This window comes from Cydia strobilella, chromosome Z (genome assembly GCF_947568885.1).
Source record: "Cydia strobilella chromosome Z, ilCydStro3.1, whole genome shotgun sequence".
NCBI lineage: Eukaryota > Metazoa > Arthropoda > Insecta > Lepidoptera > Tortricidae > Cydia > Cydia strobilella.
The window spans coordinates 5,034,724-5,055,386 of record NC_086068.1 but is presented as its reverse complement, the minus strand read 5'-3'; the positions used below and the strand labels follow the sequence as shown (position 1 = coordinate 5,055,386).

Here is a 20,663-nt window from a genome sequence, read left to right as displayed (position 1 = left end):
TAACTGACCATTTGCATACCTTACTGCAACGAGATAAGGTTTACCAATGGCCAGTTAAGGGTGTTGCTCATTGACAAATAACGTGTCAAATGCTAGCTATTGATATTGTTGCATTACAAACCTGTAGACTGAGCATGTAAAAAAATATATAAAAAATTACCCCCATTAAAACATAGCGCGATCGATTCTCCTGTCGATTCTGAACAACTGTTTTTAGGTTTTTAGTGGGTCATGAAACACCGTGTATGTTGATATAAAAAACTAAAAAGCCGGCGCCGATTATCTGCGTTTTTTCCTCTAAAATTTACAAGTGCATAAACTAGGTTCACTGGATGAATGTTTATTTGAAGACATAAATTATTATCTCCTTATCTACTACATCAAGCAAATAAGACAACTCATGTTCACCCCGTCTATGGTCGTGACGTGTAGGTATGATGATACATGTTGAATTTTATAACATAATCTAATTCAATAGATAGACAATCAGCAATTAATCATTTAAAAAACCGGCCAAGTGCGAGTCGGACTCGCGCACGAAGGATTCCGCACGCAAAAAACAGCAAAAAAATCACGTTTGTTGTATGGGAGCCCCCACTTAAATATTTTATTCTGTTTTTAGTATTTGTTTTAATAGCGGCAACAGAAACGGCTCTGTCGTATTTAAGATGTTTGTCTCCGCTGTGTCTGTAAGAAGAAGTGTCAGCATTTGATGACTGGTCTGGCCCAGTGGGTAGTGACCCTGCCTGTGAAGCCAATGGTCCTGGGTTCAAATCCCGGTAAGGGCATTTATTTGTGTTATGAGCACAGATATTACACAGGCACAGGCATTATTTTTGTACAATCAGAGCCATTGAGGTGAATTCTTGTCTTTTTCATTCGGTTTCGTTTTGATAAGTCGCCTTCTGCACCAGTGAGTGTAAAGGCCAGACTATCGCGAGGACATACGCTATACGCTCTACACTCTTGATTAATTTTAATTATTATCGTCAAAGTATCTGTGATTTATTGTAGAATAAACATGAAAGCTGTAATGCTTGCCGTCGTTTCGTTCCTGGCTGTCTTCGCCCCGGCTTTGGCCACCCAATGCTCCGTGGCGCCAGTGAACGTGCCCAAGGAATGGATCACCATCCACGGTACTTGCCGATCGGCCATGCGTCGTCAGATCCAAATGGAAGTTCGCGCTTCGTTGCAGTATCTTGCCATGGGAGCCCACTTCTCTAGAGATGGGGTGAACAGGCCAGGCTTCGCCAAACTGTTCTTCGACGCGGCCTCCGAGGAGCGTGAACACGCGCTCAAACTCATTGACTACCTGCTCATGCGAGGAGAGCTCACCCATGATGTATCCTCTCTCATCAAGATCAGGCCCCCGGAGAGCAAGACCTGGGAGGCTGGCGTAGACGCCCTGGAACAGGCCCTGATGATGGAGAACGAGGTCACCAAGAGCATCCGCACCGTCATCTCAGCCTGCGAGGATGACCCAGAATTCAACGACTACCACCTGGTCGACTACCTGACCGGCGAGTTCCTGGAGGAATACAAGGGCCAGCGCGACCTGGCCGGCAAGGCCACCACCCTCAAGAAAATGATGGACCGCCACTCTGCCCTCGGCGAATTCATGTTCGACAAGAAACTTATCGGCATGGACATCTAAATCTAAGCCTAAATAGTGTTATAGATAACCGTCACATGGCAGTCGGCCATTTTGAATTTTTCGCGGCATTTTGCGTTTTAAGAATTATTGAACAAATATTCTCTTGTAAGGCCACCACGCTCAATGATGGACCGTCATTTGGCCCTCGGCAAGTTCTTGTTCGACAAGAAACTGCTAGGCATGGATATCTAAGCCTTTGCCTTCTAACCAATCTATTAAAAAATTGTGATACCATAGAGAAATGTTTACTGTCAGTCGGCCATTTTAAAATTTTCGCGGAAACGGACATTCAGCCATGTTTTCTATTTAAAATCATACAAATATTCTGTTTAAAATATAGAATTTTTAAAGAAATCGCGTTTAACTTTTCAATTCGGCATGGTGTGAAGAGGGAGAAATCGACGATTGAGAGTCAATTCTGGTCGGGCCCGCAGCCCTAAAATGCAAATACACTTTGCAGCTTATAACCCGTAGCGAGCATACAACGTGGCAATGGCGTCCTTTCTTTTGAATTCCTTGTGAATGATTTTAACTTGGCTTCGGGTCAACATGTTAGAGGTTGATACCAACAATTTCATCAAGAGTCCGGCTTGAAAGCCGGTCCTTTCCCCGGGTCCTTCCTTTCGCCCCTGCACACCTGGCTTTGTCTTCTGGAACGTGCTGGCGCAGCCTGCCCTTGCAGTATTGTTCTTGTGACTCCGTGCTGTTCATCGCGGCTGTGGCGTACTGGTTAGAACGGCTGGCTGGATACGCAACGACGGTCTCGCTGCGTGTCATCGCGACTCCTGCCGTCTGCTGCGCGCCACTGGAGCGGCATGTAGCCGCAGTTCTGCTGCCTCTGTAGCAACACGTGTCTCAGGTGTGGTCAACTCTAATTTCTTTTAGTGATCTCTTAAGACTTAAATTAACCTAGCAAGGAACATATAATAGTGGCCTCTTAGATTTGATTTCAAGTGCAAAGTGCTAAGCGTGAAAACAGGACTTCATAGACTTTCTAACGTTTAACGTCTCATTATAGCATAGTTCACCCTAGCATAATTACCATAAGTATGTAAATTCTGTATCAGGCCTACTGCCCGTCCTCTATTTATTTAAGGAATGTGATTAAATGTGTAACTGAGCTCAAACAATAGTTTATTTTATCTCATATTAATCTTTTGCACGCTTTATGCGTGCTGGCGCCCAATCTTTCTTTAGCTTCATATATTTTATATACTAGGAGATATCTTGGAAACTGCCAGACGTGTATTGTGATAGCAGCGTCGAGACCCACAACCCTGAGAGAACCTAAATAGAGTCTATAGCTTAACATACTGGTTACAATTGTGTGTGTGTGGTTACTGTGTGTGATTTGTTCATGATTCTTGGGTGTTTTTCTATGCATTTGTATAGAATAGAAAAGAATAATCTCAAATTTATAATAGGTATTCATAATTATATAAGTACATATGTACATTACAATTTATTTGAACTTAAACTATGGACAAATTATATTTACACTATTTTTTCTTTAAATTGACGACAAATTTAGAGTAGTCATTTGTGAGGTATTCTTTAACGCTTTTATATTATATATATCGTTGTCTGAATACCCACGACACAAGCCTTCTTGAGCTTACTGTGGGACTTAGTCAATTTGTGTAAGAATGTCCTAGAATATTTATTTGAATTTAAATTTATTCAAAAAAAAAATGTCCACAAAAAATACAATTACGTGAACATGTTTCATGTCATGTTAACCTGTATAAGCAAGGAGCATCGATGTGTACCCACACGATGTGGCAGTGAGGGATGGATCCTTCTGCACGGTCTAATGCACCCTTTGGTGGCTAATGAGTATACGAACTAGTGGAAGTGTATTTATTATAAACTATTATAATAACATATAGTAGATACGTTATATATGGTCGACCTTCACCGATACGTCTGACGGATGAAACTTATATTTTATGAAAGGAAATATGTTCCTGAACAATAATAAATAGGGTTGCCTAAATAAATATGGTCAAAGCTATTTTTAATAAATTTTTGAAAATAAAAACACCTATTTAAACACGGCAACCAGATAATAGTGTCGTCTCGTCAGACAAGTAGGTGAAATTTGAAGAAAATAAATTATTTTCAAAAAAATATTAAAAATAGCCTTGACCATATTTATTTAGGCAACCCTATTTATTAATGTTCAGAAACATATTTTCTTTCATAAAATATAAGTTTCATCCGTCAGACGTCTCGGTGCAGGTCGACCATAATAACATATCTTAGGCTAATAGACGATATTATTATATGAGGTATATGAAGCCTCGTCGCAGTATATAGTGTTATTGGACCAGTAACCAATCCACGATTTTTTTATCCATCCTTCTATGGGATATTTTGGGAACTGGAAACAAACACAAAAATTAGGTGAGAAATATGTGAACAAATTTATGACGAAACATTACTTAATCATCATTAAACCAGCTATCGACGGTTTAACGACTATAAAACTGAGGTGCGTTGGGGTAAAACTGAACGTAGAGGACGTTAGATTTCGGGTCGGAATTCAGTCAGTTAATAGTTACAAGAACCAGTGACGTATAAATAAAACTTGGAAAACTTAATAATACTTATATATAAAATTGTACAAAATTTAACCTGCATTAGACGCAGCCCTCGTATAAACTTTTAACACAAATCATAAGCATTGAATCACATTAAATAAATAAAATCAGTTCCGCTATTTGCAACAAAATTCCAAGAGAAAATTGATGAGAAAAAACAAAAGACGGGCGAATGGCTTAGTTTTTTTATACAACCGGCCAGTGCACGCGGTGGCTGCACTATGCAGGTTTGCCATGTTACAACTGTAGGTTCGTTGGAATTGGCCGGTTAGACTAATTTATTTCATATGAACTGGTGTTTATATATAAATACAGTTGTGATATCGCAATACTACATTCCTACCATGCGGCGATACAGGTACCCTTACTACATTAGCGCGTGCGCTAACATATCGAATTATCATCACGCGCTGATAATACTCTGCTGATCGGTAGAACATCAATACATTTCGGTAAAGGGGTACCAACTAAGATACAAGACATTTATTGATAAAAGTTAATGTTTTACAGGTCAGTAAATAGGTACTCAACTAATACAGAGTAACCAGTAAAAAAGACTTTAAAATCTTTTTTCAACAAAAAAATACTGAATAATGAGCGACGGATGAAACAATGTTGCCATCACCAAAATATTACACGTGATTCGGAATTACGGAGGCCTTTTTCTCTTAACCCTGATTTCAACTTACCCCAACGCACTTTACCGTAAATGTATTGAATTCTTAATTTTTCCTCAAATCAAGACTGACTAGCGCTTGGTCAAATTAAAAGTAAACAACTTTTAAAGTGCACGAAAATTGTTAAATTGATGGACTGTTAAACCAGTAATATAGGAACCGGGAACAATCAAGTACCCTAATAATAATCTTGTGTTTCAAAGTATGAATGTTCCTACTCCTGCTAAACGCTATTTCTGTGTCAGCTAGCAAAATGGAGCCGTTCATAGTGGGAGGGCAAGAGGTTTCCATAGAAGATTGGCCGTTCATTGCTTTTGTAGAAGTAACCTGGTTTGGTTTGTTCGCGATGGCGTGTGGCGGGTCCCTCATCAGCTCGCAGACGGTATTGAGTGCAGCACATTGTATGGATGATATCACGGAGAAAAAGGCACATATGTTAGGGTGGGTTAGATAACCTACAATTAACCTTTTCGCCGCCATTGACTTGATATAAAGTCAGTACATTTCGTGCACCACACGCCACGACTTGATATGTTATACGGGTTGTTTACGTGCAGTTTGTGGCTTGGCGTTGATGACACTATTACTTCATTGACGTGGCGGCGAAAAGGTTAAGGTCAATGTGGTAAAGACCGTTCAGGTGAGACCGTCTACAAGCTCTTTCATCGCTTCTAATTGCGTTTGAACACGTACTTACAATACTACTGAAAACACCTAGACACCAACTACGCAAAATAGTAGGATTAATAACAGGACATAACACACTAAACAAACACCTACACAATATGGGTAAAACAGACAGCCCCATATGCAGAGCGTGCATGAAGGAAGAGGAAACAACATAACACATTCTCCTAGACTGCAAACAGGTAGAAGTATACAGTAGCAAATACCTACGGACTCCGTGCGCACTAAAAGAGGCAGTTAGCAACCTAAAAACATTGCTAGGCTTCATGGAGGAGCTGGGGTGGTTAGAGTAGCCCTACCTCGTAAAATAGGCACAATAGTTGTCGAGTTGCGGAAAATGTCCAAAGCACTAACTAACTAAACACGTACATACATAAGGTCGGTAGAGCAGGAGCGAAGTTCTTCCTTTCTGTGTCTGAGCGACACACACGTTCTTGCACTATGACGGTCTTAACTGCAATCTTTATATGCCGATCTTGAGCCACATTGAACTTACATGTAATCTGGTAAATTTTTTAGTAGGGAGCACGCCCTTATGTTAATCAAATGACATCATCAAAATCTTAGCATTTTAGGTATGAAGCATACGTTCAAATAGGGATAAAATGTTGCTGAACAAATGTTGGTCAGTTTGAGGCGTATAGCCTCCAGTTTAATTTTTTACTCCTCTGTTAAATGATATAATGTTATGTTTTTACCATAGAATTTTATTAGAATGCTGAAAATCATATTTTGTAAGTGTAAATCATCATTCGCTTGCCCTTGTCCCATTCACTTGGGGTCGGCGCAGCATGTCTTTTTCTTCCATACATCTCTGTCACCCGTCATCTCATCATTCACTTGCGTTAGTTTCATATCATCTTTCACACAGTCCATCCACCTTTTCCTCGGTTTTCCTCTCCTCGTACTTCCCTCCACATTCATTCTTAATACCTTTCTTGTCACATGACTTTCATCCCTCCGCATCACATGCCCGTACCTTGCTAGGCGATTTGCCCTTACTTTTTCTGTTATGGGTGCAACTTTCAGGCTTCCTCTTATATACTCATTCCTTATCCTATCCATTCTCGTCAAAAATATTTTGTAAGTGTAAATATGGGTAATAAATTGATAAAAAATAATTAAAAGTATTTAAAATAATGCCCAGCATCACGTGACTGCAAACGCAAATCGGAGCGCGTGACGTCACGGTGTGAGAACCACGCACAGACAAGTTGTCAAACCTGGTGGTCCTCTGACAGCTGTTAAACAAACAATACGTCATCCAGATCACGTGACAGCTTGGAGCGTTATTGCGCAACAATCTTGAATCTCATGGTCAACATCCCTATTGGCCATGAGATTCAAGTACAACATAAATTACAATTTCAGATTATCCTTCAACATTTATATGGGCCACTCATCTCACGCAAAAGCAAGAATGACTCGAGAAGTTAAACATTACGAGACACACGAAGATTACTCGCCAGAAGACGTTGACGTGCTATATGACATCGGCATCATGTTTCTGACTACACCTGTCAGATTTTCTGACAAAGTGCAGAAGGCGATATTGCAACCCAGCTTTAGTTTTAAAGAGGACAGTCATTTGGTGGTGGCTGGGTGGGGCGGTGTAAGTTGATTCCAGAGAAACCGCGAGAAACGAAAACCGTTTCTTTATCTGCCTCTCTATCGCTCGAATATGCAAATAGAGAGGCAGATAACGAAATTCCAATTTACTTTTTTCGCGGCATGCCCTCAGGAGTATCGGATCATACTCAAATATTAGTTGCGTTTTGAAGGGTATCTATAGTATTCTATAGGGACCGTGCGCGTTGCAGGGTCTGCCGTCTTGTGGCCAGAATCGGAAACATAAGCATGTACATTGCCAGGGCAAGTGCTGCCATCTACCGTACTCGTACGTTTTCTTGTGCATGTTAGGTTCTACATCGGAAGCATAAAACTTCATATTCACGACTCGCGCCAAAAATCTAACAACTCCTGTGCTGCCCCCTATAGTTCATGCACGCTCCCTATACCTCCCGCGTCGAATAAGGGATAATATGACAGTTTATTTTTATATTATGGAGTACCTAGTTGTCAAGTAAAATGTTAATTAAACTGTTAGTAATCATTTTTTGAAGTTTAGCACATTAATTTATCTAGATATATGACATTTAGGTATTTAACAAAAATACGGTAAAAACACAAGGAAATATGTTTAAACCCGATACGACATGACGATTACTTAAAATCTGTAATTGATGGATTAGAAAAAAACCGATTCGGACTCGCCGAGCTAGGGTTCCGTACATTGTTACAGCGGCAACAGAAATACATCATCTGTGAAAATTTCAATTGTCTAGCTATCACGGTTCATGAGATACAGCCTGGTAACAGACATACGGACAGACAATGGAGTCTTAATAATAGGGTCCCGTTTTTACCCTTTGGGTACGGAACCCTAAGTAAAGAGGCAAGAAGGTGAGCGAGTTGTATTTAAAAATAAAATGAATCTAAGGAAAACATGAATATGCCGTGGTCAGATCTTAGAATTGATCATGACATGATGTGGTAATCATTTCATGAAATGATCAATTGGCCACATCAGGAACAAGCCAAACGTAAGCTAACCATATCAAACCTAAAAATGATCAAAATCTATGATATGGCCTCTACAAATGTATTCTTAAGCTGGTCCAGCTTAGAGCAAAGCAAAGATACTCGACGATACTCCACAGCAAAAGAGCTGGGCCTTTTGTTACCACCATGACCTTATATTAATGGTCCATATTGTAATCCAGACAGACCCAGAAAGAAAAGGAACCAGCAGCGAGAGGCTAAGAGCGATTCGAATGACCGCAAAGAAATATAGAAGGTGTAAAAATATGGACAGGGTCATTTGCACAGCGAGTAAAAAGGGACACCCTTTTACGTAAGTAATAGTCCGTTGGCTCGTTGGGTGGACGACATCCGGAAGATTGCGGGTCACTTCTGGATGAGATTAGCTCAGGACCGGGACAAGTGGCGTACTGGAAGAGAGGCCTATGCTCAGCAGTGGGCGATAGAGGGCTGATATGATGATGATGACGAATATACACTGTAACAAAATATGTACGCAACATGGAACTAAATATCCACGTGTTTTCATGTAATATGATGATTAGTTTAGCGCAGGATGTCTACACGGCGCAAGATCCAGGGAGGGATCATGGGGGTCATGACTCCACCCCCCTCTCATAGGCCCTGGGCCCTGGGCATTTTTGCCCAAGCTGAAGCGGAGACCTTCGTCGGTCAAAAAACAAGTAAAAAAATTATGAACTGTATTATTCTTCCAGTGGTGACTCCGGCGGCCCCGTTGTAAACGCCGACACCCGTCGCCTTGTCGGAGTAGTGTCCCTCAGAAATATGGACACAGGGATCACAATATTGACCAGCGTACCGGATTACTGGGATTGGATAAGAAAGGCGCAACTAAAGTTGTTCCGGAAATTTTGTGGACAGAGAAAGTAAACTTGTTAAACGTAAATTTCGATTCTCATTCATTTTTACCCGGGTCTGATAAATTTATCTTAAACGAATACAATATTTATTTTGCTTAAAAATGTGGTACAAAAGATGGTATCAAAGTATTTCGTGGTCTCACACATTCCACCAGAAACTGGTATGCAAAATTATTACAAAAGTACCTAAATCTAAAGAAGCATGCATTGGTACGCATTTAGAGTACTTGAACTTGAAACTAATGTTTTAATGCACTTATATCTAACGTATTTCTAAAATTAGAGTTTTGAATGATTCACGGTTAGTTTCACTAGATTTATATTGACCGGGATATAGACCAAACGGGGGTTACAAAAGGTAATCACGGTCTATATCCCGGTCAATATATATAAATCTAGTATTTCTAAAATGTTAAGATTACAATTACATTACTAATATATCATAACTACAATTTAGATTCAATAACTAATTATATCATACAATGTGAAGTTTCGTCGTCGCGCATCGGAGCTTCGGACCAGGATAAGGAGAAAAACCGCACCATCGTAACCTTCAAACCTACTAGTTATTACAAAAGGCATGAATAAGGTCCACCGATGGACAGTTAAGTGTTGCTGTTTGTACTTGTACCGTCGTCGCCACACGGGAATTCGTCACTTTGCACTTCGCAACGACATGCGACGGCAGTGTGATGATAAGCACCTAACTGAGTAACTTTGGTCGTTGAAAAAAGGACTGTGATATTGACATGTTTACTTTTAATAATTTCCGGACGGATTTTCCGGAATTTCCGGATTTAAATCCGCCGGACGATATCGGCCTGTCAGTTGTTCAGAACTCTCAAATTTTTGTTCTATCTGACAGGATATCGTCCGGCGGACTGATAGCACAGATTATATGTTGCTCATAGTCAGTGGGCTCCCGAAAGCTGGCACGAATGGAACGAACGAAACTTTCATTGCATGAGTGACGCCTGTATCGGTATACCGTCTGTGCCACCATTTTATTCGTTAGATGTGCTACACGTATAGATATTTTCATTAATTCAATCGACCTGTACCAAAAGAATCTAACCCACAAAAATCCGCCAATAAAATGTTAACTATATCAAAATGAGAGTCATTCTTCTGACTCTCATTTTGACATAGTTAAAATTTTATTGGCAGATTTTTGTGGGTTAGATTCTTTTCCCTCCCAGATACCGCTGGAGTGACGAAGCCCTAAAAGACCTGTCCGACCTCGAAATACCCAACTGGCGTGAAGTGGCGCAGAATAGGGCAGTGGCGCTTTCTTGTGTCTGAGGCCAAGATCCCTTTTGGGTCACTGAAGCCAGTGAAGATTCTTTTCCCTAAATTACGTCCTGATAGCACAAAATTAAAACTAGCTTGCGTCTTTAGTCAAAGTTGACGGTGTAGACCAGTTCCATGAAAAAAGATGAGATATGGATCGTTACTTATAGTTTCGGGAGCCCTTGCGCATACACTTGATCCATAGGGATCTTTTGTGCAATTGCCCCCTTAAGAATGATCCTTTAACTACTCAAGAGCTTTTTCGAGCATCTCCATGTGCCGGGTGATGGAGCTCATTTGTAGCGTTTTGAATTCCTTTGGTTCCAGATAGCCTGCTCCAAAGTCCTTAATTATTGTTCTGTACTGTCTCGTCCTCTTCGCCACACATCCGACAATCGGTGTTGTCAGAGTGTGCCATCTTGGCCAAAACTCCTTTGACTTCGTAATAGCCAGTAAATACCCCCGTTATAATCTGGAGTTGTCTTTTGCTAAGTTTCCGTAGCTTTTTGCGCCAAACGGAGTCTACTCTTTGCATAAAGAGCTTTGAGTGTTTTAGAACCGTCAGACTGTCCCATTATTTTTGATGTTTGGACTTAGTGTTGTCTTTGATAGCCGTTATGATGGTTCCCTGTGAGATATGGATACTTTCCATTCGTTCAAATACTGGGTTTTAGCAGAAACATGTCACTCGTCCACAAGAGCGAACCGATGGACTTAATGGCGATATAAAAACTTAATCATCATTAACTTAGTTAACGATGGATTTATTGCACATAGCTACATAAACGTATAGAATTTTTACTTTTGCCTAATGTTCAAGTGTGGTGACAGATGTTTAGAGCCTCAATAATTCCTCTATTAATTAAACCTATCACCTTCTAAGTGGCTCACAACTGTAATTCTTCGAAATAAACCTGTACTGTAGATACCTAGAGTAGTACAAAACCATACTGAAAGTGGGTAGATAAATTACATTGGATTCTGTAATTATACGAGTAAGTAATCGTAGAAATAATAGTACTGCTACTAAATCCATGTATGTTGTATGTTACGGACACCTCGCACCTTTTTAATTTTCATGCTAAAAGCTGAGATGATTATCATCATCATAACTTAAGAACCATCACATAACTTAAGAGCTATGTCGGTGGAGTAATCGCCAATCTTTTCATCGGCCAGTCTTTGATGTTGTTGATGTTATTTTCCCTATTTCTCTACTTTTCAATCCTGCCTTTCAAAATTTTTAGAAAAAGTTGTGTAGTATCAGGCGTCCTAACATTCTGTCTCTCCTCTTTCACACGGTATTTAATAATCATGACTTTTCTCCTACCATAAGCATCGTTTTCGCCTACCATACTCAAAACCTCATTCGTCTTCCTTTCAGTCCAGCTAATCCATTCCATCCTCCGACACATTGAATGATGAGATGATATGTGCCATTTTCAACCAAAAGGGTACTTATTGTCGCTTGTCAGTAAGGCGCTATTTCCATATAGCTTCAATTAGAAATCAACCTTATCGACAAGCGACAATGTGGTACCTTTTGGTTGAAAACGTCACATATATGCAATTTTATAGGGCAAGAGTTGGCCCGAAAATGGGCAGTAAGACACATGCGCAATGAGGGTCGCCTTGGTGCGGGCCCTCATTTTACTTATCATAAATGTGGACGATTATGCCGTTCAAGAATCGGGTTATATAGCCACGAGCGCTATCGCTACTCGCTAGAACACAGATGCTGCTTAAATCATCTGTAAAGATGTACAAGGCCTGATGATGATGATAGTTGCTTGTTGAACTATACTTGATGAAGATAAATCAAAAGATAGGACTTTTCTATCAAGTTACGCTTGAAATCCCTGCGCTCTAATGACCATAGCGCAATCGATAAAATTGCAACTGGATCTCCAACAGCCCCCCTACAAATTATGAAATTCATGAACTGCCCCACTAACGAATATACCAATTTCTAGGTCATTCAGAGTATGAAAATGTTAATGTTCTTGCTGAGTTTCGCCGTTGCTTCAGCTGCCAAAATAGAGCCTTTCATAGTGGGAGGAACAGAGGCTCCAATAAGTGATTGGCCCTTTATCACCTATATTGAGATATCCGAGTTTTCTTTTTTCGCGGCGGCGTGCGGAGGGTCTCTTATCAGCTCGCAGACAGTGTTGACCGCTGCTCACTGTCTGGATGATATGACATGGAGTAAGATATTGGACGGGTGAGTCAGAGACTTTTCTTCTATTCACAACTGTATTAGTTTTTGATATATTTTAAGTGGCTTGATATACTTTGACTTGGTACAATTCATCAATTTAGTGTCATATAAATGAACTTATTTAGATGCTAGATGTAGATGGAATCAATGCTTAAAATAAACATCTCCTCCAGAAGAAAAAACTTTATTTTAGAAAGTCTTAAACTACAATTAGGACCACTTGCACCATCCCACTAACCCGGGGTTAAGCAGTTAAACCGTTAACCCAGTGTCAAATTGTACTGGTAACCATGGTAACACCAGGTTTACCCGGTTAACCCCGGGTTAGTCAATGGAGCAAGTGCCCCATTGGTCAATGTGGATTTTTCCATTCTGACTGTGTCTGAGTGACGTAGATAATAGGTATACAAATAAGAGAGTTCTTGCCCTATGACGCGCGGTCTTCCCAGTAATAAATTTAATATTCTCAGCGCATTGACCTTATTGACCAGATAACCCAAGATGAGGAACAGAACAACAACTAATTATTATTTCAGTATCACATTTAAGATTTATATGGGACACTCGAGGCACGTTAGAGCGACGATGATTCGAGAAGTGATAGACTATGAAACACATAAACAATACGAGCCTGAGAACCTTTACGTACGCGCTGACATCGGTATCATGTTCTTGAAGAGTCCTGTCATATTCAGGGCCAACGTTCAAAAGGCGATTTTGCAACGCAGATTTAGTTTATACGAGGACAGGAATTTGGTGGTGGCTGGGTGGGGCCATGTAAGTCGAATGAGGATAACCATGCAAAGCTTAAGATGGCGATGCAACCATTTCAAGACATTAATAGCCTTTAGATGTGCTAAATCCAATTAAACAGACCACAGGATTTTTAAGGGTGAAAGTTAAATCCATTTATAATTTATGGGTTTTTAACTTTATAACTTCAAAAATCTAAACACTAAACGCTTTTGACAGATTAGCGTAACTTTTAAAACAATGTAAAAGAATAGTAAACTGAGAAAGAAACATTGACATAATATGCAAAATTTCTATAATTTACTAAAGTTAGACCAAGAAAAGTTTGCAGAGATTTTAACAGCACACGCAGTGCCAGTGTTATTTATACGTCATAATTTCGCAGAAGTTTGACGTTTAAAATAACACTTGCACTGCGTGTACTGTCAAAATCTCTGCAGACTTTCCTTGGTTTGACTCTATGATGAATTTCAGACGGAACCAGGTGAAAACAGTACTTCCAGTTGGTGGTTAAAAGCGGTCGAAATAAAGCCGAAAGCATATAGGAAATGTATGGATTTGTACAGAGTCATCTGCGCTAGGAATAATAAGGAATACCCATACAGGTGTGTAACTGAACGGCCAAGTATAGGAAGAAGGGGTGAGGCATTTACTCAGCAGTAGGACGTAAGCCTAGAAAAAAACGTTCGAAAAATTTATGAACTCCTGTGCTAATAAACGATTGATTATTTCTTCCAGTGGAGACTCCGGCGGTCCCGTTGTAAACGCTGTCACTCGTTACCAAGTCGGGATAGTGTCCCTCAGAGACATGGAAACAGGGATCACAGTCATGACCAGCGTACCAGAATACTGGAAATGGATAAGAGGAACACAGCTGAAGTTGTTCCAGAAATTTTGTGGAAAGAGGGAGTAAAGTGATTAAACGTGGATTCAGATTGTCATTTATATTTCCTGTTTGATAATTCTCCTCGTTCAAGTAACTACGTAGGTAGACGAATATGATTACATCAACTTTATATTTTATACGTAGACAAAATACATTGAAAAAACACACAGATATTTTCAAGGTGGCGATTTATTTTGATTTTATTTTTCCTAAAATGGTACCTACATGCATGCTGTTTTATAAATTTTAGTAACATTTCCAGTTGGGTATACTTAGGTAATTTGGATAATTTGATAACCATTCTTAGCCAATATTGCCCTTCTTTCTTTTCGAATATGGCATCACTCTTATGGCAACATCCGGGCCCAGAGTATTGGTTTGAACTGCCAATCTGACACGACCCAGCATATTTTGGTTGTCGCAATGTACTAAATCGTACAATTAGGAGAAGCCTGCGTCTTTGCTCCAAAGTTTTGAGATGTTGACGTCGGCCATTTTCAAGATGAATCGAAAAGAGAATATATATTATGGATAATTTCCATATGCTCAAGTATTTAATACAGGGTTTTTTTGCAAAAACTCATGATTGATCAAAAGTGAACGGACAGAGTAATTAATAATACGAAATATGTCGATAAAAAAATAATCATCATTAACTGAGTTATCGATGGATTTATAACACTTTGGAACCATAACAGGTCAACTTCTACTTCTTATTGTTTCTAAAGATTTAAAAGAGTGGCGGCATGCGTTTGGTCCCTAATGCTATGTAGTATTTGTCTTTATTACCTCGGTCACCCGTAAATTTGTCACCAAAATTTTAAGCATTGCAAGACAAAAATATTCAAAATGTTTGGACACTTATGTAGTATTTGTCTTTATTCAATATGATGTACCTCGGTCACTTATAAAGTTTTCCAATAAGTTTTGAGCATTGCAGAATATCGATAAATTTAAAATGATTCAAATATTCCTGTTAAGCTTCGCCGTCACCGTCGCTGTTGCGAAAATGAGCCCCTTCATAGTTGGAGGCAATGAGGTTTCAATTAAGAACTGGCCCTTTATTGCCTTCGTACAAATAACTGGCCCTATTAAAGTTGCGGCGTGTGGGGGGTCTCTCATCAGCTCGCAAACTGTGCTGACAGCAGCTCACTGTCTAGATGATTTCACCAAGAAAAAGAAAGTGATAGGGTGAGTCAGTAATTTTAAGCCTGAATTCTCTTCTTTAACCAAACTTTTTATAGTATCAGTCGATCAGGTTTGTATTGAGGATCAAATGTCTGTAAGGGACCCATTGTCTTAAAGCAATACAAAAGTCACAAACGATGGTCAAAGTTTGGCATCGTCACTTTACTAAGCAAAGGCAACACATCGTGACGTCACTGTGTCACTTTGATTAGAAGCCGTTTTGATGTATGGACAGCAAGGAAATTGTGATTTTGTCGGTGAAATACAATATTTTTTAAATAAAATGTAAAGAATCAAATGGTAAACCGTAATTTTTTCCTATTTATTAAAAAAAAGTTTATTTTCGAAATTTCGAGGTCTTGTTTTTTTTATTCCCATATATTTTTTAAGTTTCCAATTTATTGTGATAACTTGCTCATTTTCTATCTATTTAACTAGGATTTAGTTATAAAATTCAACATGTGTCAAAAACCCTAATATTTTATGAATCTTTGTAGTTGATATCGATTTACTTATGTCTCATTGACTTTGCAAACAGACAATCATTTAGCTAAATACGAGTACATAAATGTAGCCAGAAATATGGAGAAAAGTTTCATTACTTGCAAATAAATCACTTCAGCATAGCATTTAAATATTTTCTTTTGCGAGTCTCATATTACACCTATTAACAATGGCACAGGGCGGACACGCTATACATCGAAAATCACTTGCGTTTCTTTGTGCGAACGGCACGTCTGTACACGCGTCATGCGTCATAGTGTGGGTAAGTTGCTTAAAAATAGTACTGAGCGGCCGGCAAACGGCCGTCAATCTGCTGTCGCGGGGCGAGGTAATTCGAGTCGGGGCAGGGCGGCCGTTCTGTATGATAATACTATAACTTATTCTGTGACAATGGTCAGATGATCCAAGGGATAAAACATCAGCAAACTACTATTTCAGTGTAACATTCAGGATTTACATGGGTCACGCATCACTCGAGAAATCTAAATTGACGCGAAGTGTCGTGGACTACGAGTCACATAAGGACTACTCGCCTGATGATGTGAACGTGATATGTGACATCGCAGTAATGTTCCTGTCGAGACCCGTGAAATTCGGGTCCAAAGTGCAAAAGGTGATATTGCAGCCGAAGTTTAGTGCCAAAGTTGACAAGAAGTTGGCCGTGGCTGGGTGGGGTAATGTAAGTAGAATTGATTAACTAACTTTAATAGCCCTTATTCCGGAGCGTTCACCGATTTCACCAAATAACACTCAATAGATGGCGCTGACGCGCGGTACGCGAGCGCCGGCAACTATAACGCGTTTGAAGTTTGAACGCAGAGAAGTATAATTGATCGTATTTTTAATGTTATAGCCACTCTTTATTTCATTTTATATGCATAGTAGTAGTAAATTCAGTTTATTATGTTAAGAAAATATACGTCATACTTGTACCCAGAGATAACCAGGGTGCCTAGCCAAGATGCCAACCGTTTAGGCACCTATAGTTTACATTAAAACCAAATCTGTAGCTGGCCTCTGAAATGGGTAGTAGAAACGCGTTCCGTATGTCTTTCGCTTTTCAGGTGACCAGGGTGCCTTAGCCAAGATGCCAACCGTTTACGCTCCGTAGCGAGCGAAACGCAACTGTCTCTGTCGCACTAATATGGAAGAGTGATAGAGAGACGCTATTGTTCGCTTCGGAACGAAATTTGGAAATGTGTTTTGTTCGCTTTTACGTTTTGACCGTTGAAACGGGTGTTGGTAAACCAAGTCATATATGGTAGTCACAGCAATAATTATGTTTGAGTTTTGAGTTGATGTTTGAGTTTAGTACACTGATCTTGTGTTCCAGGCCCAGGCTCTTAAAAGGGATACTAGAGTCTGTCTAAGCTAACTTTGCACCGATTCGAACAGATCGAAGTGAGAGTGTCATTATATTTAAACTTCACATTTTCATAGAAATTTGATATAGTCACACTTTGTCATTGCAAATGCCATGCACCTTCGACTGTACAAAACATTTAGGTTCGAATCCTTTATCAAGCTAAAATCTTATACCTTTAAACGAGCTATTCTAGTATTTATATATTTCGGGGATCTCGGAAACGGCTATAACGATTTCGATGTTTGCTATATGGGGGCTTTCGGGAGCGAAAAATCGATCGAGCTAGGTTTTATCTGGGAAAACGCGCATTTTTCAGTATTTAAAGGTTTTCCGAGCAAAGCTCCATCTCCCAGATATTAGTATAATAAAGAGTGGATATAACAAACAACAGCAGAGAAACGCAAAGATGTATGAATATCTAGGTACTTAATCTTGCCCTAAACTAAATTTCCAAAACTATTATGTTGAATTTCAGACGGATATAGACAAAGTAAAAGGTGGTATCAGCAAAAAGCTAAAAGCGGTCATGATGAATTCGAAACCGAGTAATAAATGTAAACGTCTGAATGGAGTCATCTGCACCAAACATCAAGAAGAATTTCCATACACGTGCGTAACCACTGCAATCCGTATGAATGCACATGGATAAACTAAACAGTATTTGGTTATTCATACCACACTTACGATATTTTTTTTTTATACTACGTCGGTGGCAAACAAGCATACGGCAGGCCTGATGTTAAGCAGTCTCCATAGCCTATGTACGCCTGCAACTCCAGAGGAGTTACATGCGCGTTGCCGACCCTAACACTCCTCTCCCTCGAGCAACACTATTAGTAGGGTCTAGTGTTATTTGGCTGCGGTTTTCTGTAAGGTGGAGGTACCTCCCCAGTTGGGCTCTGCTCTAGATCTGGAATGACATCCGCTGTCCTGTGCCCTACCACACAGAGCGAGATGTCATTCACAGTGCCCATACCTCTCTTTTGGACGTAGTTTAAGGACATACCCGGGTCCTTTTGGACGTAGTTTAAGGACATACCCGGGTCCTTTTGGACGTAGTTTAAGGACATACCCGGGTCCAGGTTTAAGGACATACCCGGGTCCAAGTTTAAGGACATACCCGGGTCCATAAAACGATATTCTTTCAACTAAAAAGCTGAAAGAAGTGCGCCCAATTTGCGTCGAGAGAACTTCGTCTCCTTCTTTCGACCTTTCACAGAGCTATCTCTCGACCAAATAGCTGAAAGAGAAACTTAATGTTGCGTTTCTTACGACATAATTTGCTAGTTGGGTCTTCTCAAATTTTTATAACATTTGTTTTATGATTTAATTATGTTTTAGCGGAGACTCTGGCGGCCCTATGGTAAATGCCAAAACCCATCGTCAAGTCGGTATAGTCTCTTTTCGAGAGATGGAAACAGGGATAACAGCCTATACCAGCGTACCATATTACTGGGATTGGATCAAGAAGAAACAACTCGAATTGTTCGAAAGATTTTGTATAGAGGGAAAGTAAACTATAAGCTGTATATCTCAGGAGGTTGGCGAAGGAGTTACGTCGTGATTTCGTAGTAATTTTGGGGCTAAAGCTAAAACTAGTTTATATATTACATTTTAACTTCATGCAGCTAAGCCTTAAACCAGTCCGTAATCCATTTAAGGGTATATTCGGTATCGTGATTAGGAAAAATTTAAAGATTTGTTTTAACGCGAAACGTGCCCGATATTCCAAGTCGGGCCACCCTACATACAAATTGCAATTTTTTCGCGTCAGTAAAATTATTCTTCTACTTTTTCCCAATCAGAACACAATACCGAATATGCCCTTTAATATCACCACTTTTTGTTGTTACTTAATAAAGCTCTAAAAGACTACGATTTGAATGGAAACTTAGAAAAGAAAAAAGTAATAATGTAGAACATTTTAAAAGAAAATAACTAAATTCTGATTACGATAATTGGCAGTTCAACATTTTGTAAGGCAATTATAATCGGCGAAATGAAACTCCCTATTTTTTTTTAATTTCTACAATAGAGTAGGATGTTTTAATACTTAGGATAATTTTTAATCTTTTGGGGTATATACAGTAATAATAAGAGAAATATGAGATATTAAAAAAAAAACGCTTTTCCATACTTACTTTTGGCGTGCTGGATGTAGGCCTACTGAAGCTATATTCAGCAAATTTTATCGACTTGGCGATCATTAAATAACTATTTTGTGGTAAATTGTAATTATTTTTTCAATTGCCCAGTAATTACCTTTTTCTTAACTGACTCATTAAATGTCTTTATAAACAAAACATACTTTTAAAGAAGTATGAGTCAATATTTAAATGGTGAATTAGTATTTTTATTGGAATTTGTTATAGAAGGTGTAGCTAAAATAGTGGGTGATCAGTTTAAGGAATATTCGGTATCGAGTTCTGATTAAGAAAAAGCAGACGAAAAATGTATGGCCTTTGTATGGAGGGTTGGCCGATTTGGACGACCTGCCCCATACCTTTTTTTTTACTTCAAAAATATTTTTATTTTTCCTATTCAGAACAGGGTTCATCCACTTCCATGACGTCACATTTTTTCAATGAAATCGGCAAATCGAATTAAGTATTATTATTATTTTATCAAAATATTTTTTACGAAAGAAATATTAGTAATTTTATAACCCAAAAATGATTATGAAAAAAAAATTAAAGGATTAAAAACGATTATCGTTCCAAAATCTTGTTATTTAACTGTACAACGAATAAAAAAATTTAAATAAGTTAAAGTGACGCCACAAAGTTTGTGACACCCCCCTCCCCCTTGTCACAACATGTCACATTTTCTTGACCACCTCCCCCCCTAAACGTGTAATGTATTTAATGGATGATCCCCACTATGTTTGTTACACCTTGTATCTGAAATTCCGGGTTTTTGGGAGCAGTTACTTAGCAAGTTTTTTTCGTCAATAAGTGCATTTGCGACACGTCATGGCATTTTTTAACTTTTGAGATTATCGTTAAAAACGCTATATGTGTGTGTGCCAGATACGTGTGACTGGTCTTCACATTGGCGCCTGCTTAGTTGCTTACACATTGATTCACTAATCGACTTTAAACTATCGTTAGACATATTAAATTAGCGGTTTCACTCACGTATTTTTAGTCACTCGCGCGACATGTTTCGGAGAGCCTAGGTCTCAATTTTCAAGCACTAACAGTGCCTGAGTGAGTAACGGTCACGACGGGCGGGCGTCACGTACTCACTCCACGCTCACGCTCGTCGCGCGGTGTAACGTGACGCACGCTCGTCGCGCGGTGTAACGTGACGCCCGCCCGTCGTGACCGCCTCACTCAGGCACAATAGTACATTG

General features: G+C 39.4%; 5 protein-coding genes and 1 long non-coding RNA gene across 7 annotated transcripts in view; 5 read left to right on the top strand and 1 right to left on the bottom strand.

The window, feature by feature from the left end:
• The window catches only part of LOC134754503 (uncharacterized), a 300,790-nt gene that overhangs the window by 3,102 nt on the left and 277,025 nt on the right, over positions 1-20,663 (top strand). The gene's annotated exons all lie outside the window — the stretch shown is intronic.
• Positions 1-20,663, bottom strand: part of LOC134754282 (alpha-1,3-mannosyl-glycoprotein 4-beta-N-acetylglucosaminyltransferase A-like) — a 71,915-nt gene that overhangs the window by 19,380 nt on the left and 31,872 nt on the right. The gene's annotated exons all lie outside the window — the stretch shown is intronic.
• LOC134754797 (ferritin heavy chain-like) lies at positions 835-1,672 on the top strand. The gene is made up of 2 exons (XM_063691162.1): positions 835-858; positions 1,015-1,672. The coding sequence occupies exon 2, from the start codon at positions 1,022-1,024 to the stop codon at positions 1,652-1,654; it is 633 nt and encodes a 210-aa protein (XP_063547232.1). The 5' UTR covers positions 835-858; positions 1,015-1,021; the 3' UTR covers positions 1,655-1,672.
• Positions 5,158-9,129, top strand: LOC134754669 (trypsin-3-like). The gene is made up of 4 exons (XM_063691008.1): positions 5,158-5,375; positions 6,993-7,233; positions 8,405-8,535; positions 8,939-9,129. The coding sequence occupies exons 1-4, from the start codon at positions 5,188-5,190 to the stop codon at positions 9,111-9,113; spliced, it is 735 nt and encodes a 244-aa protein (XP_063547078.1). The 5' UTR covers positions 5,158-5,187; the 3' UTR covers positions 9,114-9,129.
• On the top strand, positions 12,385-14,298 carry LOC134754682 (proclotting enzyme-like). The gene is made up of 4 exons (XM_063691019.1): positions 12,385-12,614; positions 13,148-13,388; positions 13,839-13,969; positions 14,103-14,298. The coding sequence occupies exons 1-4, from the start codon at positions 12,385-12,387 to the stop codon at positions 14,275-14,277; spliced, it is 777 nt and encodes a 258-aa protein (XP_063547089.1). The 3' UTR covers positions 14,278-14,298.
• Positions 15,208-16,639, top strand: LOC134754681 (cathepsin G-like). The gene is made up of 2 exons (XM_063691018.1): positions 15,208-15,441; positions 16,381-16,639. The coding sequence occupies exons 1-2, from the start codon at positions 15,209-15,211 to the stop codon at positions 16,637-16,639; spliced, it is 492 nt and encodes a 163-aa protein (XP_063547088.1). The 5' UTR covers position 15,208.

Bases quoted from the DNA above. Each gene is read 5' to 3' on its own strand.
- LOC134754681 (XM_063691018.1), top strand. From the start codon at position 15,209: ATGATTCAAATATTCCTGTTAAGCTTCGCCGTCACCGTCGCTGTTGCG. The intron at 15,442-16,380 runs GTGAGTCAGTAA...CTACTATTTCAG, and splicing joins AAGAAAAAGAAAGTGATAGG to TGTAACATTCAGGATTTACA.
- LOC134754669 (XM_063691008.1), top strand. From the start codon at position 5,188: ATGGAGCCGTTCATAGTGGGAGGGCAAGAGGTTTCCATAGAAGATTGG. The intron at 5,376-6,992 runs GTGGGTTAGATA...TTACAATTTCAG, and splicing joins AAAAAGGCACATATGTTAGG to ATTATCCTTCAACATTTATA. The intron at 7,234-8,404 runs GTAAGTTGATTC...ATTGTAATCCAG, and splicing joins TGGTGGCTGGGTGGGGCGGT to ACAGACCCAGAAAGAAAAGG.
- LOC134754797 (XM_063691162.1), top strand. From the start codon at position 1,022: ATGAAAGCTGTAATGCTTGCCGTCGTTTCGTTCCTGGCTGTCTTCGCC.
- LOC134754682 (XM_063691019.1), top strand. From the start codon at position 12,385: ATGTTAATGTTCTTGCTGAGTTTCGCCGTTGCTTCAGCTGCCAAAATA. The intron at 13,389-13,838 runs GTAAGTCGAATG...GATGAATTTCAG, and splicing joins TGGTGGCTGGGTGGGGCCAT to ACGGAACCAGGTGAAAACAG. The intron at 13,970-14,102 runs GTGTGTAACTGA...TATTTCTTCCAG, and splicing joins AATAAGGAATACCCATACAG to TGGAGACTCCGGCGGTCCCG.